Source organism: Lithobates pipiens, unplaced genomic scaffold, assembly GCF_037356315.1.
Source record: "Lithobates pipiens isolate NorthernLeopardFrog02 unplaced genomic scaffold, aLitPip1_a1.2 Scaffold_10, whole genome shotgun sequence".
Taxonomy (NCBI): domain Eukaryota; kingdom Metazoa; phylum Chordata; class Amphibia; order Anura; family Ranidae; genus Lithobates; species Lithobates pipiens.
The window spans coordinates 93,693,306-93,716,416 of record NW_027507686.1 but is presented as its reverse complement, the minus strand read 5'-3'; the positions used below and the strand labels follow the sequence as shown (position 1 = coordinate 93,716,416).

At 44.2% G+C, this 23,111-nt stretch overlaps 1 protein-coding gene across 2 annotated transcripts in view; it reads left to right on the top strand.

Moving 5' to 3' along the window:
- Window positions 1–1,605: 1,605 nt before the first annotated feature.
- The window catches only part of SF3B2 (splicing factor 3b subunit 2), a 104,000-nt gene continuing 82,494 nt past the window's right edge, over window positions 1,606–23,111 (top strand). The window contains exons 1-6 of one of the 2 annotated variants that reach the window (XM_077456764.1): window positions 1,606–1,723; window positions 6,272–6,309; window positions 13,433–13,558; window positions 13,646–13,700; window positions 13,786–13,880; window positions 15,255–15,357. In XM_077456764.1, coding sequence (XP_077312890.1) covers window positions 1,654–1,723; window positions 6,272–6,309; window positions 13,433–13,558; window positions 13,646–13,700; window positions 13,786–13,880; window positions 15,255–15,357 — 487 coding nt within the window. In that variant the 5' untranslated portion in view covers window positions 1,606–1,653. Of the gene's footprint in view, window positions 1,724–6,271; window positions 6,310–8,519; window positions 8,599–13,432; window positions 13,559–13,645; window positions 13,701–13,785; window positions 13,881–15,254; window positions 15,358–23,111 lie in introns of those variants that run through there. The other variant, XM_077456775.1, reaches the window with a different exon arrangement.

Here is a 23,111-nt window from a genome sequence, read left to right as displayed (position 1 = left end):
TTCAATGTTCAGTGTCCTCATCCTTATCCCTGTGCTTCAATGTTCAGTGTCCTCATCCCTATCCCTGTGCTTCAATGTTCAGTGTCCTCATCCTTATCCCTGTGCTTCAATGTTCAGTGCCTCATCCTTATCCCCGAGCTTCAATGTTCAGTGTCCTCATCCTTATCCCCGAGCTTCAATGTTCAGTGTCCTCATCCCTATCCGCGAGCTTCAATGTTCAGTGTCCTCATCCCTATCCCCCTGCTTCAATGTTCAGTGTCCTCATCCTTATCCCCGTGCTTCAATGTTCAGTGTCCTCATCCATATCCCCCTGCTTCAATGTTCAGTGTCCTCATCCTTATCCCCGTGCTTCACTGTTCAGTGCCTCATCCTTATCCCCGAGCTTCAATGTTCAGTGTCCTCATCCCTATCCCCAGGCTTCAATGTTCACTGTCCTCATCCTTATCCCCATGCTTCAATGTTCAGTGTCCTCATCCCTATCCGCGAGCTTCAATGTTCAGTGTCCTCATCCTTATCCCCATGCTTCAATGTTCAGTGTCCTCATCGAAGCAGGGGGATAAGGATGAGGACACTGAACATTGAAGCACAGGGATAAGGATGAGGCACTGAATATTGAAGCAGGGGGATAGGGATGAGGACACTGAACATTGAAGCTCGCGGATAGGGATGAGGACACTGAACATTGAAGCTCGGGGATAAGGATGAGGACACTGAACATTGAAGCTCGCGGATAGGGATGAGGCACTGAACATTGAAGCACGGGGATAAGGATGAGGACACTGAACATTGAAGCAGGGGGATATGGATGAGGACACTGAACATTGAAGCACGGGGATAAGGATGAGGACACTGAACATTGAGGCAGGGGGATATGGATGAGGACACTGAACATTGAAGCTCGCGGATAGGGATGAGGACACTGAACATTGAAGCTCGGGGATAAGGATGAGGACACTGAACATTGAAGCTCGGGGATAAGGATGAGGACACTGAACAGTGAAGCTCGGGGATAAGGATGAGGCACTGAACAGTGAAGCACGGGGATAAGGATGAGGACACTGAACATTGAAGCACAGGGATAGGGATGAGGACACTGAACATTGAAGCACAGGGATAAGGATGAGGACACTGAACATTGAAGCACAGGGATAAGGATGAGGACACTGAACATTGAAGCACGGGGATAAGGATGAGGACACTGAACATTGAAGCAGGGGGATAGGGATGAGGACACTGAACATTGAAGCTCGCGGATAGGGATGAGGACACTGAACATTGTCCGCACGTAGCTCAGCATGGTTGGTAAATAATGATACTAGGTAACAAGGGAAGTATTAGTGTTGTAACGCACGGCCCAGTGTTTGTGTTGTGTTTAACATCACTTCCGTAACATTATGTGATGGTTTCGCTGAACTGTATTGCCGAAACTATGTTGGAACGCACGGCGCGAGTGTTTGGAACGCATCGCGCATGCGCAGTACGCAATTTCTGGCGGCAACGTCACTTCCGCAGCATCCTGTGATAGGCAGCAAAATATGACACTACACCCGCTCAGTAACACTCTTTGTATTGACATAATTTCCGCCCTAGCCCGTGCCATCCTCCAACATGGCGTTCGCTGCCTAGCTCCGCCTTTTCTATTAGTCCCCCGTGATGACGAGCATTCTTCGCGACTCTCAATACAGATACGTTTGCAGCGGTAACATGGCGGAAATATCTGAAGGTAAGAGCATGGGCTTTCAATGTTACGTTTACTTGCCCAACAACACATGTTCTGTGTGGTTTACATCGAATATATTTCTCTAACTAGCTAACGTGTTGCGGAATGGAGCATGGAATTACAGAGCTGGTTTCAGGCCGCTGTGTGCGGGGCTTAGCCCTCGTTCCAGGGGTCTGTTGACGGTGTTCGGTGGGAAGGGCTCGCTCGGGCCGCTTCCGTTGTGTGTTACAGTCGGTCTGGTTTGTTGTTTTCCAATGAAAGAGTTGTCCAGTTATCAGCTGGTGTTCATATACAGTTTTCCCACTTGACTAAAAATGCTTTATTTGTGGCCCCAGTGGAAAGCTTTTCCACCCCTTGTCCATTAGTTCAGGAAATCAGGACACAAGCTCTAATTCATCTCCATTCCTCTCGAAAACAAAATGTTTTGATACGAGTTGAACTTTAAAGCAGAACTCCAGGAATGATCTTGTAATTTAAGTATGCATATTTGATATCAAGAGGGGCCACTGGGAAAGCTGAAAATCACTGTAGTGGGCTCTACTGCATTGTTATAGTGAGAGCCAAAATCCTCAGGGCAGTGCTGAATGAGGTGGTTGATCGTAACATCGTCCGCTCCCCCCCCCCCCCCCCATCCTTCGCAGTAAGAGAACCCCTAAAAAAAAGGCATTGTCTAAATCCAGGGGTCTCAAACTGGAGGCCCTCCAACTGTTGCCAAACTATAAATCCCATCATGCCTTTGCCTGTGGGAGTCATGTTTGTAACTGTCAGCCTTGCAATACCACATTGCAACAGCTGGAGGGCTGCCAGTTTGAGACCCCTGGTCTAAATGGTGGCAGTGAAGAGCGAGCAGCACTTGGAAGTTTGCGGCTATCAATACAGTGAGGGAAAAATGTACGGTTTCCCCTGGCGATTTTGTACGTTTGCCCACTAACAAAGTGTGTTACCAATTTTGTTTTCTTGGTGACTATGGTCCCAGCTGCCTTAAGATTGACAAGATTTTCCTGTGTAGTTCTGGACTGATTCCTCACTGTTTTCAGGATCATTGAAACTCCACGGTGCAAGATCTTGCATGGAGCCCCAGACTGAGGGAGATTGACAGTTTTGTTTTCTTCCATTTGTGAATAATCGCACCAACTGATGTCACTTTCTCACCAAGCAGCTTGGTGATTTGTCTTGTAGCCCATTCCAGCCTTGTGTAGGTCTACAATCTTGTCCCTTACATCCTTCGACCGCTCTTTGTCCTTGGCCATGGTGGAGAGATTGGAATCTGATTGCTTCTGTAGACAGGTGTCTTATACCGATAATAAGCTATTAGGAGCACTCCCTTTTTAGAGCATGCTTCTTACCTGGATAGAAGACACCTGGGAGCCATAAATCTTGCTGATAGGGGATCCAATTCTTATTTCACTCATTAATATGTAAATTAGTGTATAACTTTTTTGAAATGGGGTTTTCTGGATGTTGTTCTGTCTCACTGCTAAAATAAACCTACCATTCAAATTATAGGCTGATCACTTCTTTGTCAGTGGGCAAATATACCAATACAGCAGGTTTTAAAATACTTTTTTCCATCACTGTATATGTAGCAGTCCTGGTCCGCCTCTTCTGGGGTCCCCGTCGGTTTCTCTGTGCACCCCATAGGAAGCTTTCTATGGGCGCGCATGTCCTCTAGATGCACAGCATGGTTCAGACTGGTATATTGCTGGATTGAGTGAGGTTCCCACAGCGCTGATCTGTGTCCAGCCATGGCTAATCCGTCCATGGCTGATCATGCCATCCGTGCTCCACCCGTCCATGGCTCATAGTTGCATAGTAAGGTTGAATAAAGACACCAGTCCATCCAGTTCAACCTAAGTTAGTGTGGGTGCATGTCTACAATTGTCCCCATCCTTGTAATTTGTGTCTCATTAGGATGCTCATCTTCTATATATTCAAGGTACCCATATAGCGCCATCAAATTACGCAGTGCTTCACACATACATCGCACACTCACATCGGGTCCCTACCCTCAGGGAGCCCACAATCCAAGGTCTCCAGCTCTTTTATATACTAGGGCCAATTTTGGACAGAAGCCAATTAACCTACCAGCATGTCTTTGGGGTGTGGGAGGAAATCGGAGTACCCGGAGGAAACCCACGCAGGCACAGGGAGAACATGCAAACTCCAGGCAGGTATTGTCAAAAGCAGTGACCCTTTTTACTGCTAGATGAGAGTGCTACCCACTACACCACTGTGCCGCCCAGCTCATCATGCTGCATCCGTCCATGGCTCATCATGCCATCCGTGCCACATCAGTGCTCATCCAGATTTTAAACTCATGCCCTTAGAACACCTGAAGGTGCTCCCTGCATGTTGGGCCTCTGTATGTGGCCATGCTGTGTAAAAGTCTCACACGTGGTATTGTCATACTCAGTAGTAACAGAATGTATTTTGGGGTGTCTAAAATATAACTTTGTGTAAAAACAAAAATTTAGTTTTCATTTTCTTTCCACATTTTTCCAAAAACTTGTGGAAAAAAAATGACCTATAATTCCTCATAGATTATACATTGGGGTGCTTACTTTCCAAAATGGGGTCTCTTATGGTCTTTTTCTATTGTCCTAGTGCTCCAGGATCTTCAAAAGTGTAAGCCTTTGTACACACAGTCCGAAATTCCGACGGTAAATGTCCGATCGGCCCGCGTTGTCGGATAATCCGTCCGTGTGTGGGCTCCATCAGACTTTTTCCATCGTAATGTCCGACCAACAAAGTTTGAGAGCTGGATATACAAATTTTCCGACAACATGATCCGATTGGACTTTGTCCGATCGTTTGTAGAGAATTCCGATCGGACGAAGTGCCACGCATGCTTAGATCAAATTAGGAGACCAAAGCTATTGGCTACTAGCCCGAACTTAGTTCCGTCGTAACGAACTAATGTCATCACGCTCCAAACGATTGTATTTTCCGACAACTTTGTCCAACCATGTGTATGCAACACCAGTTTTGGACAAAATCCGTCAGAAAAAATCCAATGGATTTTGTTGTCGGAATGTCCGCCTGTGTATACAAGGGCTAAGAGGTAGTCTAGAACTTAATGTGTAATTTATGTCCCTAGAACACCTGATGGTGCTCCCTGCATGTTGTGCCTCTGTATGTGGCCAGGCTGTGTAAAAGTCTCACACGTGTGGTATCACCATACTCTGGAGTAGCAGAATGTGTTTTGGGGTATAATTTGTGGTACAGTGAAACCTTGGTTTGAGTAATGTGGTTTACGAGCATTTTGAAAGACGAGCAACTTTAAAAAAAAAAAAAAAAAAAAAAAAAGCCTTGATATTTAAGTGCTGTCTTGATATACGAGCGTGAGTTTTTTTTTTTTTTTTTTTTTTTTACAAAAAAAATGTACACTCGCAATGCGAAGGAGTCTGTTGCTCATCCATGTAAAGCCGCTTTGTATAAGTACAATGAAGCCGCTGGTTTACAGCATACAGTACAGCTTTGTATGTGGCCAGAGATTTACGGGTGATGGTGACACACACTCCCAGCAGGAGCGGGCGTGCCTGGAAGCGATGTGACCTGTGGTCACATACAGCGTTGTACTGTACACCAGCAGCTTTACTGAACATACAGTACTGTATACAGAGCAGCTTTAACCTAACCAACCTCTAGCCACATACAGTGTGTGTACACCAGCGGCGTTACTCTACATAAAGTATACACAGCGGCTTTAAATAAGCACCAGACTCCTTAACATTGTCCCTGTGTACATCCTTCTTTTTTTTTTTTTTTTTTTCCCTTAAAACTTTTGCAACACAGAGGTAGAGTACTGTATTTCAAAGTGGTTTTATGTTTAAAGTACACTTTATACAGTTTTTTTTTTTTTTTCCGTAATCATTGGATTACAAGCAAGCTCTTGGAACTAATTATGCTCGCAAACCAAGGTTTCACTGTATGTATATGCTGTGTGAGAGAATAACCCGTTAAAATTTAAAAAACTCGCCATGCCTCTTACTAAATACCTTGGACTGTCTATTTTCTAAAGAGTTAATTTGAGGGGTATTGTCCTGGCTTGTTAGGGTCTCGAGAAATGAGAGGCCGTCAGTACCTCAGGTGTGATACATTTTCAATTTATGTATGTAGATTGTGTGTGTGTGTGTGTATGTATGTATATATGTGTGTATATGTGTGTGTGTGTGTATATATATATATATATATATATATATATATATATATATATATATTTATATTAACATTTTTTTTTTTTTTTTTTTTTTTTTCAAAACATTTGGTCTTTTTTTCATTTATAGTGCAAAAAATAAAAAAGGCCAGAGGTGACCAAAGGAAAGGACAAAAATTATTTATGGGTACAGTGTTGCATGACTAATTGTCATTCAAAATGTGAGATCTGAAAATTTGGTTAGGAAAGGGGGTTTAAGTGGGCAAGTGGTTAATGCATTAAGGTAAAAGGTGTGTGTAGGCTTTAGAATCGGTTTAACTTATTTTGGTCTTGCAGCAGATTAGCCAGTTAGTATATGGTTGTGTCAACTAATTGTGTATTATTTGTTGTTGCAGGTAGCAGAGATGACCTTATGGAGCACACAAGTGTACAGGTACCTTTACAAAAAGCAGTGTCGTTGTTCAGAACAAATACTTAACAAGATCAATACAGTTAACACAACCTTATTTTCTTCCTACATGCATTGATTATTATAGTGCAACTATGGGTAAAATAAGCAAATGTATGTTTTGTCAACTCCTGCCAGAGACTTTTTTTTTTTATTATTTTTTTTTATTGCCTTTAACAGGGAGGGTGACAGCACCGTTCACCCTGCTGTGAAGTTGCTCATCACCCTGTGGGCTTGGTTAGTTGGGTGGTCATGTATGCATTAAAGGTTTTTTTTTTTTCCAGGTCCAATGTTTGTGTGTGTATATGTATGTGTATGTGTATATATATATATATATATATATATATATATATATATATATATATATATATATATATATATATATATATATATATATATATATATAATTACACACACTTACTTTTCTTCAAAGCTGGTCTTTATTTCACAAGGTCTATGTTTGTTGGCCAAATGTCAGGAGCATTTGTGCTATCCTGGTTGAAATCTCCTAGTATTTGTTTTGAAATTGTTAAAGTAGAAATATATGCAAAACTTTTTTTTTTTTCATTTTGGATAGAGTACAGGAGGGGGTATAACCCCTGTAAGGTTTATTTTTTGCCATCTTTGTCTCATTAGATGGGTAGATTTGCCTTCACTTTCTGTCCCATAGCCAAAAAGGAAGTGAGGGGAAATCCCTCCAAATTAAGGCAATCCCCCAGGTCCCCATGGAAAGATTTCCTCCAATTACTTTTCTGTGGACAACCCAAAATGTTTTTTTTTTTTTTTTTTTTAACTTTCAATAATAGTAAGCAGGAAAAATCAAGAAGGCGACTCTCCCTAATGGGGATGCAGACAGCAGTAAAAGCTGCCAAGTGTTCTAATCCATCTCCTACTCTGTCCAAAACAGAAAAAAGTTTTGCCTTTAGTTATACATTTAATAATTCCTATATAGGCAGGTCAATCTAGTGGCCAAAATACAGTATCATTTCTGAGGTATTTCCGAAAGCTATACCACATTCTGGCCACTAGATGGCACTGATACAGGAATACATTTGTTACAGAAAATAAGGGCACATTTATTCCGCCTTGCATAAATGTTTCTTGGCAACAAATGTTTTATAAATAGATAAAGTACATTGTGCATCCAAATTGAGTATGGTTATTGTATTCATTGTTTCAAATGAGCCTCTTCACATTTGGATTTATATGCAATTGTGCCTAAAGCTGGTAGTGTGGAACATCATGATATTTAGGCTACTTTCAGACTGGGGCGTTGTGGGCGTCGGCAGTAAAGCAACGCTATATTTGGTTTTACCCCCCCCCCCCCCCCACTAGTGGCCAAAAAGCCGCTCGTGGCACAATGCTGGTGGTTTAGCAGCGCTGCCCCATTGTTTTTAATGGGGGGGGGGGCACTTTAGGAGCGGTGAATACAGCGCTGCAAAGATGCAGGACTTTTTTGACCATCCTGCAAGCACACCGCTCCAGTGTGAAAGTCCTCAGGCTTTCACACTGGAGACTCAGGGGAGGCTCTTCACAGGCACTAGATTTTTAGCGCTGTAGCAACTGTAAAGCACCTCCAGTGTGAAAGTAGCCTTAGAGGTACTATGCCTTCACTGCTTCTTTTCAGTTTCTTCCCTTTGCTGTATGTGTTCTTAGCATAGCCAGTTGTAATTTTTTTAAACTGTTTTCTTTAAAGTTTCACTAAAGACTTTATAACCCTCTGGCGGGTTTCTCTGGGCCGCTTTTTTATTGGTGAAATTTCCCTTTACATCCTGTCCCATAGCTAAAATATGAAGTAAGAGGAAATCCCTCCAACGTGGGGGTCACCAAAACTAGTGTGAACATGTTCCCTCTTGTACTGTTCTGATTTCAACCCAAAATTTGTGGGTCTTCTTTTACTTTCACCTTCGATGATAATGGTAAACAGGACAAATAGTGAAGATAACTCCCTAACAGGAACACGTTGATAAAAGCTGACAGGTGTTATAATCCTCCTCTACTCTATCCACAAAAGAAAGAAAAATTGGCTTTAGTGACACTTTAGTCTAAAATGCAAGAATGCTGGATGTGTTCAAGTTAGGATGCATTTGCACATTATCAAATGTATATCTAGTTTAGCTATTTTTAAATACACTATAGCCAAATCTTTATCCAGGTTTAAATTTTTTATTTTTTTTCCCTTTTTGGTTCGGTAGGCTATTTCCTATAGTTATAAACTATTTTTAGCCCCATGATGAGGGTGATATGTCCTGCACAGCTGCAAGATTTGCACAGGTGAGGATGTACAGATCTCTGAAGTTCACCCTTCATTATGCCCCTTGTTAATATGTGTTTACAAAGAGCACTAGTAGCCTGGTCTTCAACTTGCAGTTGCATTATGTTTTAATTGATTTATTTTACATGTCTTTACAAGTCCTTGCTGCTATAGCCGTTAGGAATTGCATCTGGGATGGAGAGAATGAAATACCTTACCGTAAGCCCTTGTACACACGGTCGGAGATTCCGACAACCAAATCCGTTTGAGTTATTCCGACTGATTAATTCCGGAAGTGATATTGCATACACACGGTCGGACCAAGTTGTCGGAAAATCCGATTGTACATAACGTGATGACGTTATTTCGTTACGACGGGACTACGTTCAGGCTAGTAGCCAATAGCTTTGGTCTAGGAATTTGATTTGAGCATGCGTGGCACTTTGTCCATCGGAGTATGTCCGATCAGAGCATTTTGTCGGAAAATTTTACCGGCAAGTTGGTCCGTCGGATATTCCGACGGAAACAGTCCGATGCAGACCACACACAGTCGGAATATCCGACAAAACGGTCCGATAGGAAAGATTCAGATGGAATATCCGACCGTGTGTACAAAGGCTAAGAGTGCGGGGGCGAGATGGCCTATATTAATAAGACATTGCGCCTGTGGGGCTATTCTCCCTATGGTTTCCCAGAATTGCATATCGCCTCACCTAGTGATACAGACATAATTTGGCAGCTGCAGACTATTGACCAGCTATCCCCCACATTTCTCTTTCTACAAATATAATAAATACTATTTTATATATTTAAAAAAAAGAAAAGGCAAAGAAAAACTGACCCCAAAAGGAAACTTATATTCGTTTTTGAACTTTCTGTTTTAAAGCTTTGTAATTCTTTATGTACATGGAGATAACCACATTTGCTCACCACACACTGGAGCTATTATGTTTAGTCCTGCTCAATAGTTTGTGCTTCCTCCTTCCCATAGGCCCCTTCCACATGAGACGGATCCAATTCAACGGAGTCCGCCAGCTCAGCGGGAGATCTCTCCATCCATCTCTGCCCACTGATCGGGGAAGGGCCTGTTGAGCTCTGCCAATTCCTATGGAGAGATTGTACAAAAACGGACAGCATGTCCATTTTCATCAGATCTCTCCAATCTGCCAGGATGGGTGGCGAACGTATTGCCATACGTCTTATTTTTTTTTAGCAGATTGCATGTCAGCGGACATGGCCACCGCTAACATCCGTCGTGCCATAGACCTGCATGGAGCGTTCATTCAGGTCCGCATAAAAAAAAAAAACCTGACGGGCGGACCTGAATGGTCCTCCCTTGTGAAAGGGGCCATACTTAGCTGACTTTTTGAAAAACGCACCCTAGAAAAAAAATCGGGGGAAAAAAAACTGTCTAAAGCAGTGATGGCGAACCTATGGCACGCGTGCCACAGCCGACACGCCGAACCCTCTCTGTGGGCACGTGAGAGAATCCTGTACGGAGGTGTATTTCATGCACAGCTCCCCTCCCCATCGAACTAAATTTCCCACAAGTCTCTGGGGCAGGGGTGATGTGTCTAGGATGGGCGTGGATGAGATGAAGGGTTGCTCTGGGTTGGATGGCAGGTGGAACATGTGGTGGGGATTGAGCCGATGGGGGGCTGTGTCTAGGATGGGTGTGGACTGGATGAAGAGTCGCTCTGGGTTGGATGGCAGGCAGAACATGTGGTGGGGAAGATGCCCAATCACAGGCCGTTCTTGAGCCCGGGAACTGAGTCGGCTGATGGGTTCATTATTGGAGTGCTGTGGCAATCGTTGTTAAAAGTAAGTGTACATGCTGTGTGGGGAATAAATGTCTTTAGCTGTGTACACTGTTTCTGTGCCTCTTCAAATAGAATCTATTTCTTGGGGACCTTTTTTTTTTTTTTTTCTTCTTGTTCCCAAGATTGCCACAAAATAAGGAAGGGTATGATCAGAATAATGTTGTGTATATTCTGTCTGTGTTACTCTCTATCAAAGCTGTTGGAAGCATTTTCTGTAGGATATGAGCTTTGATGATACTTTGTGTTGGCTATTCAGGTTTATCTGGCTGGGAAAGCCTGCTAGATTTAGCAAAGACCACTGCAGTACAGTGAGATGTAAATACATATAGTTTTTGTCCCTGCCATTCCCCTGTATTTCATGACACAAGTCACATGACAGTCAGTCCAGAATCACTGGCATTATACAGGGAAGAAGTGTAGAGCTGCTTGTAGTTTGCATTTGACATGCAATGAACTGCACAGCATTGTGGAGTGAACTGCATTGGTAAAGCATTATTGCTACAGTTGTCCTTGAGTGTTTCCGTTCTGAAGGATGTTTCCTGGACATATAGGACTGTGAACATAGTCAGGAATGAGAGATTTTTGAAGTAGTCTTCTGCTACAGCAATGCAGAGCAACCAGTACGTCTTCAGCTGGAGTAGAACTACAGATCTCAACATACCTTGGCAACCAAACAGTGCATAATGTCTGCCAGCAGGGCATGGGGGGGACTGGAAGTTCTGCTGCAGCTGGAGAGTTGCTGGTTGCATGTCACCCCTGTAACAGGGTTTCTTTATCATCCAGCCGGTGCTTCTACTGAACAACTAGTCATTTAAAGTGCACCTGCCATGCAACTTGACTGTATTGAATATTAATATATAGTTAGTAGAATAGTGATCCTGGAATTTGATTGCACAATGCTAGCACAACTTCCAAAAAATGTAACTTTTGTCAAAATGTGTTCTAGTTTTAGATCTTCTTGTACAAAACACTATGACTACATAGTGAATGCACAACGGTTTCTGATGTGTCCCATGTTCACCCCCAGACATCACAGCACACGCTCATCAAGTTCTGTATATGTTGGCACTTTGAAATGAATACGTTGGTTTTGTGTTGCAGTTTGGGCACTCAGGCTCAAAAAGGTTCGCCATCACTGGTCTAAAGCCACAGCTATAATGGTCTTGTTACCAAATATATCTCCAGTTGGTATAACCAGATTTTACTTTTGGCTGGACATGGCTGACTTCCTCACTTATGCATTCACATTATCTCTACATATTGTGAGGGTTTAGCTCGGCAGCGGGTGTGTGTGACCCCCCTGGATGGGTTCACAACACAAAATCAGGCACAGCAGACAGCGTTGTAGGTGGAAAAACAAAAGGTGCGGTTTATTTATGCTACATGCAGTGAAAAATATAACAGCCAAACAAAAGAAAAACATGAAAATAAATCCTGGTCAGCTTGACCTCTAATTACACACATAGATTCCCTGTCTAATAACTGAGTGCAGCCTTGTGCTGCACCAGTCCCTGTCTCTGTTGTAGAGGTTTGCCACACAGGCGTTAACTCACCGCACAGAACAGGTGTCACACTCCCCAGTCTATACAAACACAACTGGTTCCAGGATGGAGCATCTCCCTAAGCATGCTGGGGCTTTTGTAGAGGTCTTAATGAGCCCACTTACTTCAACTGGGCTCATTAGTACAAGTCCGCATAAAGCCTGAATCTAGGGCATGCATATTTTCCATCCTGGATACAACCAGGTGATTTTTACCTGCGTGCTGCCACAATATGATGGTGTATACAGCTAGCTTTCCCATGTTTATTTTCAAACCTAATATATTATGAGCCCTGAAGGCCCTACTGCATATCCTTGATATGTTTGGTAAAAATTGTGCATCTTCCTAAGTTCCTTCACTACCGCCTGAATATTTCTGATGCAATTCCCTACTTTATTCTTTGCTCTCTAAATCAAAATAATGTGCTTTTATATAGGGGCCGGATTAGACTCAGAGTTAATAAAACTACACTGCATTGTCATAACCTGAGAGGGGGATTTGGAATTCCCATACCTGCTAAGGATTACAAAGCAATCACAGCCCCTCTTGCTTTGTTACATTCCAAAGTGTACACTTCCTGGTGGGTGCTAACGGACACTACAGATCGACCCAGTTGCTGTTGCTTCACTGATCTTGTTGGCGTCCATTGGATATCAGTATCCCTGTGGATACTGGTTTACGTTCCAACTCAGAAGGTGCGCTTTTGAAGCTTTACTAAACAAGCCCATACCTTTCATTACTAGAGTGGCAAACAAACTTATTGGCCTTATTCCGCATGACCAGTCAAACCATAGCCCAGTTATGGAAATCTCCCACATACAAAATGTTATAGGATAAAAGAGAGCTGCGTCAATATCGTGTATATTAGCATTAATAAAAACAATAGTCAATATAATTCAGTTCTCCAGTGACTCCACACATAGAGAAGAGTGCCCGACCACCCTATTAAAGGTCTGCTTACCAGATAGGCAAAAAGGGTGTTTGGCTGTACCCTGCCACGACCTTTAGCTTGCAATGACCACTGGACACACACACAGGAACCAGGCCTTGTAGCTGACAACCCCTTAAGCGTCTCACAAATTCATAGCCGTACTTGAGCTATGCTTGGAAGAAAAACATGGTTGTTTCAGCAATTGACCCAAAGCTGTTTACAAATATGTTGCATGTGACATTCACCAGTGGTCCCTTGAAATTTGGTCTTATTCTTGCATCATAACCAGATATTCTTCCCATCAGTTTGTCCAGAAAATCAAATGGTGACATAGGTGATCTATGAGAACGAGCACTGTCTGTTTCTTTGGTAGCAACCAAACTCTCCTCGTGTGTTCTGACTAAAATTAAATTTTATAGGGGTCACAATAGATTTACTGGTAATAAAATTTAAATTTTATATATATATATATATATATATATACACAAATTGGGTTTAGGTTTACTATATTGTTTGACGTAATGTTCGTCCTCCTTCTTATGCAATATATTTTGCGTTTTAGATGGCTGGAATGCCACTTCCTCCTATGCCAGCCCCCCCTCCACCACCCCCCAACCTAGGAATGGCTTTCACGTTGGGCATGAATTCTGAAGGCAGTAAACCGGTACAAACCGACTCCCTCCCAAAGGTTTGAAATAATTGGCAGTTGGTGATTCTTTGTATCAAGACTATTTTTGTTTGCATTTTCCTAGTAAATCTTAATCTTTTCTTATAGGCAACACTCATTGATCAGGATTCTCCTGCTGCAAGATCCCTTCTTCTTACTAGAGGTAATAATAGATACATATCTTGGTTGGGCTCATTTCTGTCCACAGATCTCTGCAGCTAGCTAGCCCTATTGTTTTTAATTTGCAGGTAACCTTCCTATTGGAACTGCCATTCCACCTCTGATACCTTCCATTGCTCGACAGCGAGGACTTGGTCAAACACCTGGAGATGAATCTAGAGAGGCAAGTTTTATTTTTATTTTTGTCCCGTGATAGTGCAATATCTTGGCTTTGTGGCAAACTGAACATTGGTCAGTGTGTGGCTTTTAAAATAACAAAAATTTTTATTAACAGACTTTGGACTTGGAGTCAATTACATCAGTTTGAAATGAACTTAAAACGGTTTTAAACCTGCTGAGGAAAAAAAAATCCTGCAAAATAAAGGCGTAATGTTATGCATCGCAAACTATCACATTACGAAATACCTTTTAGAATGAAGCCCTCTGTGGCGCCCAGTCACTGCTGAGGGCTGACATCTCCCTCCCTTGCCCTCTCCACTTGCCCCTTCCTTCCTTCTCCCTTATTCAAAAAAATTTGTTTTTTTTTTTTTTTTTTTTGTTTTTTTTTTTTCTTCATAAATTTTTCCCCAAATTATATTTGAAAGACAGCTGCGCAAATATAGTGTGACCTAAAATATTGCAACAACCACCTCTTTATTCTCTAGGGCAGTGCTCTCAAACTGGTGGCCCTTCAGATGTTGCAGAACTAAAAGTCCCATCATGCCTCTGCCTGAGGGAGTCATGCTTGTAACTGTCAGCCTTGCAATGCCTTACGTGACTTTTAATTTCACAACAGCTGGAGGGCCGCCAGTTTGAGACCCCTGCTCCAGGGTCTCTACTAAACAATAGATATAATGTTTGGGGGTTCTAAGTCATTTTCTAGCAAAAATTTTGTGATTCTTGGCAGACTGCCCAGTTTTTTTTTTCTTCCTTTCTTTTGATGGCTGTGACTTCAGAAGAGCAGAGAGAATTCTTTTCATAGATAGAATCACGAAACATTTTTGTCAAGATCGCAACGGTAAAAAAATTGTGATAACGATTCTTGATGATTAATTGTGCAGCTCTACTGTGAATGTCCCCTGTGATGTCTGTGCGATCCAAATTCAGCCATGCATCGCATGCACACCAAAATGGTGCAAGACCCTTTTATTTATTTTTATCGGCGCTGGAATTGGATAGCATACCGTTTGACAGTTCGCACTCCAATCTGCAAATTGATCTGGGGGTGTCCGTTAACTTTTGGCACCCACAGTGGCTCGCAGAGGGCAGTGTGAACTGCCTGTGAGTGACATGCGATGCGGGAACCTGCTGGTTTCTGCATCGCATATGTGTGAACCCAGCCTTATGGGTGCATCTGACGTGTAATTTTCCTCAATTTTTTTGACCTGCTTCAAGGGGGTTTTATTTTTCCCTAGATTTGTATGGAAATCCACCTATCTGGCAACAGCACAAAGAAATTTTGCTTCAAAAAGGATTTTTTAAACCGGGTATCTGTAATTTTTAAATTTGGTAATTTTTATGTTTTGCATTTATAATTTTATTTGCCATTGTCCTATAGACAGAAGATTCTTCCGTAGGCCCAAAGATTCCTCAAGTCCTTGAAAAGATTCTACAGCTTAAAGAGATCAGGCAAGAGGAGATGAATGTGACCGTTACCACAGGTAGTGTATTTTGAATTCACTGATCATTTTGAAGAGTTTGACTATGCTTGGAGCCAATATATAAATCTTTCCTAGAAGCAAAGAGATCTTCTTGCCTATTGAGAGGAATAGACACAATATACTTTCAGGTTATACTGCCACCTACAGTAGAATTGAGCAATCAGAAAACTTGTCAGCCTATGGACGCCAAGTTTATGACACAGGAGCACGCCCGCAAGTTAACCCCCTCCGGAAAGAGCTTCCCAGAGGGGGGTTAGCTTTAGCAGGGAGGAGCCGAGACAGCTGCCGTGGGACTCCAGAACAGGAGGATCTGGGCCACTCTGCAAAACTAACTGCACAGTGGAGGTAAGTATAACATGTTTGTTATTTAAAATAAATAAATCTAACCTATACAACCTCACCAAAACAGAGGCCTTAAACCTTTCCCTGCCACCTAACGTTCTTGCCTCCCTTAAATCAAATTTTCAGTTTCGCTGGCAACCCAGAGCAATCGCCTATCTAGGTACTGCTATCCTGGTGCGTATACAAGACCTATATGCCCTTAACTATAGTCCACTGCTCCAGGCCCGGACTGGGACAAAAAATAGGCCCGGACAATTTAGACTGAGCAGCCAATTTTCCAGCAACTGCCCATTCACGAGGGCAGTTGGTGATGGGATAATCACGGAGTCAGTCTTCTGTAATGTAATGGGGGCACTGTGATCTAAAGGGGACTGCACTGTAAATGAAACTGTAATGATTACAGTCCCCCTTTACAGTGCAGTTCCCTTTTCATCACAGTGCCCCTACCAATTACAGCCTTCCATTACAGTACCCCTTGCAGTCATGCCCCCTTATTTTTCTCTGTAATCGCAGTGGCCCCTTTTACTCTCTGCCTCCCCTGCACAGTCCTACCTTTGGCAGGGCAGAGGCAGGACTCAGCCTGCGAGTCCTCTACCATCTCTCCCACTCCTCCAACAATGTCATCCAATAAGCAGAGTAGGGGGCGGGAGGAGCTGTAGATCAGGATTATATTAACAAACGGGTGATTACCTGCTTGTTGTTATTAAGACTCCCACTTTAATGAACCTGTATTACCATTGATTAGGTCTTTCTGCACCAAGGTTTTGTTCTCCTTTTTTCACCTATAATATTTTAGGTTTTCCCATTTTCTATTCTTTTTTTTTCTTATTTCGGTTTCTTGCTCTTCGTGTTCTTTCATTTTTATCCATTTATTTTTTATTTCTCCTTTTTTTTTTTTCCCTTTTCTTTTATTATTATTATTATTATTATTATTATTATTATTTATATTTTTATATTTATGTTTTTCCCAAGTTCGTCTTTCAGGACAGCCACCTTAGAGAGACCCTGGCTCCTCCCCTCTCAGGAAACACGGCCTTCAATTTCAAGATTTAAGCCTCGTCCTCCCTCTGTTCCTCAGTTATGGTGTTTCCTCCGGCGGGGAGACACCGCTAAGGAACCTTAGCTATATCAGTTGGCGAAACTGAGGCTTAATGGAGCTCTGACTCCGTTCGGCAGTCCGATCATCTGTCGTACTGACCGTCTTACATGTACTCTAATCTTCGCTTGGTGAAAGCAGGAAGTTTTAGAGGTTCATCCGTTCGTTCACCCAGGCGGGTGTCACGACGGGTTCGGCAGTCCGGGCTACCAGAGAGCTGGTTCTTTTTGACTGACCGTCTTTTACATGTACTCTAATCTTCGCTTGGGGAAAGCAGGACGTTTTTAGAGGTTCTCCTGTTCGTTCACCCAGGAGGGTGCTGCAACAGGGTAGGCAGTCCGGTCGGCTGGGGAGCTGGACCCTCGTACTGACCTTTTTTACACGCACTCTAAACTTCGCTTGGGGAAAGCAGGAAGTTTGGGGCGGTCCATCCCTTCGTTCGCCCAGGGGGGGCGCTGCAACGAGACGTCCAAGGTCCCCCTGTGTTAGCAGTCGGCTTGGAGCTGGAGGCCGGACCGGATGACGGGCGACGTCAGTTCCGGTGGGGGCGGACTTCTTCGTTGTATCCGCGTCTTGCGGTTCCGGACGCGGCACGTGAAATGGGACCAAGCGTTCGGCTGGTGCAGCCTCTCTTTCTAAAGTTGTACAGGCAGCTGTAGGAGGCACGTTCGCACCACTCTTCCTCAACAGGAGAATGTCTGAAGCAGAGGCTCCAAGAGCTCCTGGAGATAACAGCACCAGCCACTCAAAGGTAAGGGGAACCCTGGGGAGGTGTTCCCTTACATTATAACCAGTAGCTCCACTGGTGTTTTTTCCCCCTTGGTCGGGGGGAAGGGCAGTGCGTCCGGGATCCTGGTGGTGGTTGATCCTGAGTGGGGCACTCCCGGTGGTCCTCTATGTAGCACTGGTGTTTTTTTCTTTTTTTTAATTTTATGCTGCTCTCTCTTTTATTTCTGTCTTTCAGAAAGCCACAAGCAAGTCCCCCCATGGTTCTAGGAAGAAGTGTCCTTCATGTAGAGCCTCTATGGGGGATTCCTGGTCCAAGGCACTTTGCAGAGAGTGTATTGAGGGATTGGTTAGAGAGCAGGCAGCAGAACAGGGGGCAGATCTGGCGGCTTCTGTGAAGGAACTATCTAATACTTTCCAGTCCTTCAAAACACTTTTTTTCTAGTTTACAGTGGCCTCAGCCCCAGAGCACTCCTACACCAGCGCAGCAGAGTGTACCATCTAGCCCTGTGGATGTTCCTCCTGCAGGTGGAGAGAATCCAGGGGGTCCCAGAGAGGAAGCTGAGGAAGAGGTTGACAGTGTCGGCTCAGACTCCCAAGGGGAATCTGACGATGAGGGGTTGGATGGGGAATCCAGTAGAACCTCACGGTATAAGCTTTCCCTGGAGGAAGTGGATGAGCTCTTAGGAGCTATTCATACCACTTTAGGCATACAAGAGGAAAAGAGGGCACTGTCACTCCATGATCAGATGTACAAGGGCATGGGGGAACAGAAAAAGCGGGTGTTACCGGTGCATGACATCTTGATCGACGCCATCAAGAAGGAATGGCAGGATCCTGAGAGGAAACCTTTCTTTTCTGGGGCATTAAAACGAAGGTTTCCTTTTTCGGAAGAGGAGACTCTCGTCTGGAATAAATCTCCCAGATTAGATGCTTTTTCCCAGGTGTCCAGACACACTGATCTGGCCTTCGAGGACATGGGGGTACTTTCAAACCCTATGGATCGAAGGATGGATTCACTCCTAAAGAAAGCCTGGGACTCATCACAGGGGAATCTTAAACCGGCCATGGCAGCCACAGTGGTGGCTCGTAATATGGAGTATTGGCTTACCCAAATTAACGCGCACATTGAAGCGGGGACGGCAAAGGAGACCATTCTATCCTCCTTTCCCATGCTGCTTAAAGGGATAGCATACATTGCGGATGCTTCAGCTGAATCCGTGCGAATGTCTGCAAGGTCCTCGGCTCTGACCAACTCAGCTAGGAGGGCTTTATGGCTGAAGACCTGGCAGGGAGACAATGTGTCCAAAGCAAAGCTTTGTGGGATCCCCTTTACAGGAGACTTGCTGTTTGGGCCAGGTCTTGAAGCAGTGCTTGATCGCACGGCGGATAAGAAAAAGGCCTTTCCCGTTAAGAGGAAATTTGGGGAGCAGTCAAAGAAAAAGACTCATCCCCAGAAGAAGTTTGAAACCCCTAGAACTAATCGGCAGAAGAAAAGTTGGGGGCTCAAGGGCAAAGGGCGCGGGGGAGCAATTTTTCGCCCTCCTGAACAGCCCAAAAAGTCTCAGTGACAGGGTCACAGTGGGAGGAAGGTTGGGGGCCTTCCTCCCACAGTGGGAGATGATCACCTCCAATCAGTTCGTGCTGGGGGTCATCAGAAGAGGTTACCGTTTGGAGTTTTCAGAACTCCCCCCTCTGAGACTCCTTGTCACCGAGCTGCCAAAATGTGCAGAAAAATCGTCTGCCCTTCTTTCCTCTCTGCAGGAGTTAGAGGAACAAGAAGTGGTAGTACGGGTCCCAGCAGGAGAGACAGGCAGGGGCTTCTATTCCCACGTGTTTGTGGTTCGCAAGCCTTCGGGAAAGTTCAGGCTTATCCTGAACCTGAAGCCTCTGAATGTCTGTCACCTACAAAAGGTTTCGGATGGATTCAGTTTACTCGGTGAAAGCACTTCTTCCACCAAACTGTTTCATGGCATCGATAGATTTAAAAGATGCATACCTGCATATTCCCATCGCAGAGGCCCACCAGCGTTTCCTCAGACTGGCAGTAAGAACCTCGGTAGGGGTGCTACACCTACAGTTCAAAGCACTTCCCTTTGGGCTATCCTCTTCCCCCCGGATCTTCACCAAAGTAATGGCAGAAGTTCTGGCTTATCTGCGTCTCAGGGGAATCTCAGTGATCGCGTATCTCGACGATCTTCTCCTGTTTGCCCCTTCTCCGACACAGTTGACTCGAGATTTACAGACAACAAGAGACCTGTTAGTAAACTTGGGTTGGCTTCTGAACCTGGAGAAGTCCAACTTAGATCCTTCCCAGAGGGTCACCTACCTGGGATATGTGTTGGACTCAACAGTACAGAAAGTCTTCCTCCCTTCAGAAAAAATTCAAAAGGTAGACAAGGCACTGTTGTTTCTCCAGGGCAGCCACCAGATCTCAGTAAGGAGGGTCATGTCGGCATTGGGTTTGCTGACGTCCACGCTCCCGGCGGTCCAGTGGGCGGGATTACATTACCGTCCCCTGCAATTATTTATACTGAAGGTTTGGGATCACAGCCAGGGGTCCCTGGATTCTTTGGTGTCAGTTCCGGACCAGGTAAAGAGGTCCCTCTGGTGGGGGGAGAAAGGGAGCAAATTTGTCCCAGGGCCTAGAGTGGGTTTTACCAATATCCAGGGTGGTCACAACCGATGCAAGCAGCTCAGGTTGGGGTGCACACCTAGACTCCCGCCTGATACAGGGTACCTTGGAGAGGAGGGAGTCGAAGAGATCCTCGAATTGGAGGGAGCTGAGGGCAGTAGATCTGGCTCTCAGGACCTTTCAGAGAGAACTCAGGGGGCATCACGTAAAAGTCAGGTCGGACAATTCCTCAGTGGTAGCCTACATCAACAGACAGGGGGGCACCAGGAGCGAATCCTTATGGGCCCTAACAAAAGCCATCCTCGGGTGGGCCGAAGCAAATGTCCTGTCCCTGTCAGCAGTCCACTTGAAGGGGGAGCAAAATCAGGTGGCAGATTTCCTCAGCAGGAGAACATTGAGAGAAGGCAACTGGGTTCTCAAACAGGAGGTTTTCGAAATGATCACCCAGAGGTGGGGGGATTCCTTCGATAGACCTCTTTGCCTCGAGGGAAAACGCGAAAGTAGCCAGCTTCTTTTCTATAAACAAGGGGGACGGGGCGTTGGCGGTGGACGCACTAGCACAGAATTGGGGTTTCTCCAGGTGCTATGCTTTCCCCCCTCCCGTACTGATTCCGGAAGTGTTAAGGTGGAGAACACTACCCTTATTCTAATCGCACCTCACTGGCCCAGGAGGCCGTGGTTCTCCATTCTGAAGGGCCTGTCTGTAGAACCCCCCTGGATTCTCCCAGTCCAGGAGGATCTCATTTCTCAGGGTCCAATCTGCTGTCCTCGGGTAGAGCGGTGGAACCTTGCAGCTTGGCTTCTGAGGAAGAACTGTTGAAGGGCAAGGGCTTCTCAGATCGCTTAGTAGCCACGCTCCTAAACTGCAGGAAAAAGGAAACCAGGACCATTTACTTAAAGGTATGGAGGCGGTTCAATAGCTGGTGCTCAGAGAGCTCCTTCAATGTGCACAGCTCTGTAGCCGTTCTAGAGTTCCTACAGGCTGGGGCAGATAAAGGTTTAGCCCTTGGAACTCTGAAGGGTCAGGTATCCGCTTTAAGCGTGTTTCTAGAAAGGCAGCTAGCTTCAGACCCTTGGATAATGAGATTCTTCAAAGCCCTAAGTAGGCAGAGACCTGTTTCAAATTCCCCCTTCCCAGTTTGGGATCTTTCTTTAGTTTTACAATTTCTCACAGGAGAACCTTTTGAGCCATTGGAATGTTGCTCATTAAAACTGATCACTCTCAAAACTGTGTTTTTGGTGGCGATCACTACAGCAAGGAGAGTGAGTGAACTCGAAGCCCTTTCTGTTAGGGCACCTTTTTTTCAGGTTTTTCCGGACCGTTTGGTTTTTAAGACGGATCCGGCCTTTTTGCCTAAGGTAGCCTCTAGTTTTCATAGAGCCCAGGAGATTGTGCTACCTACTTTCTGTTCAAATCCAGTAAGAGAACAGGAACACATCTTTCATAGATTGGATGTTAGAAGATGTGTCCTTCATTATTTAGATTGCACAAGTCAGTTCAGGAAGTCTGATTCACTTTTTGTGTTGTTTTCAGGGGCTAGGAAGGGTTCCAGACCCTTTAGACGTACGATAGCCAGATGGTTAAGGTTAGCCATTGGGCAGGCTTATGTGGCAGGGGGGTTAGAACCCCCAGTTGGGATTAGAGCACACTCAACCAGGGCAGTGGCAACTTCTCAGGCAGAGTGTGCTGGTGCATCTCCTGAACAGATCTGTAGAGCTGCAACATGGTCCAGTTTTGCTACGTTCGTGAAACACTATAGACTGGATCTCCTGTCAGCCAAAGACCAGGCCTTTGGTCGTAAAGTGCTGCAAGCAGTGGTCCCACCCTAAGGTAATGTGCTCGCTTATCCTCTCTAAGGTGGCTGTCCTGAAAGACGAACTTGGGAAAAACGGAGTTACGTACCGGTAACATCCTTTTCCGGGAGTCTTTCAGGACAGCCCCGGTTCCCACCCAGGTTTTTGGAGATCGTCGGGAACTCGTCACACGAGACCGTCAGGTAAGATTGAAAGTTTGTTTGTTTGACGTGTTCTTGTGTCTCCCCAGTTGGCCGGAGGTACTCTGGAAGAACTGAGGAACAGAGGGAGGACGAGGCTTAAAGGGGTTGTAAAGGTAAATTTTTTTATTTTCTACATAGGTTCCTTTAAGCTAGTGCATTGTTGGTTCACTTATCTTTTCCTTCGATTTCCCTTCTAAATGTTTTTTTTCTTTGTCTGAATTTCTCACTTCCTGTTCCCCCTCAGTAAGCTGTTCAGTAAGCTGTTCTGGCTGACTAACCACCAGCTCGGATGATGGTGAGAAGTTTACTGAGGAGAAACAGGAAGTGAGATATTCAGACAAAGAAAAAAAACATTTAGAAGGTAAGTGAACCAACAATGCACTAGCTTAAAGGAAACTATGTAGAAAATAAAAAAATTACCTTTACAACCCCTTTAAATCTTGAAATTGAAGGCGGTGTTTCCTGAGAGGGGAGGAGCCAGGGTCTCTCTAAGGTGGCTGTCCTGAAAGACTCCAGGAAAAGGATGTTACCGGTACGTAACTCCGTTTTTTTCACACTTTATTTATTTTTTATTACTTAGGTAATTTTCTTGTATTTTTTTTTTAAAGTTTTATTTTCATACATTTTTCTCAGTTGTACCTTATCCTTTTAAATTGTCTTTCCCACTCATTTATTCCTTTTTTTTTTTTTTTTTTTTTTTTCCTATTTTCATTTCTCTTTATCTTTTTTTTTTTTTTTTTTTCTTCACTCGTATTTTTCTCTAATTTTCCTCTCCTTTTTTCTGTTTCTCTTTTCCTTGTTTTTCCTCTTTCTCTTTTATATATCCCCCTTTTTTTTATATCTGTTCTTCTTCCTTCCTCCCCCTCTTCTTCCCCCTTTCTTATCTCCTTTTTGCCGCCTTTCATTTTCATCTATTTACACTTTCCTGTGTCCTCCATTACTGCTTTTCTGGTTTACC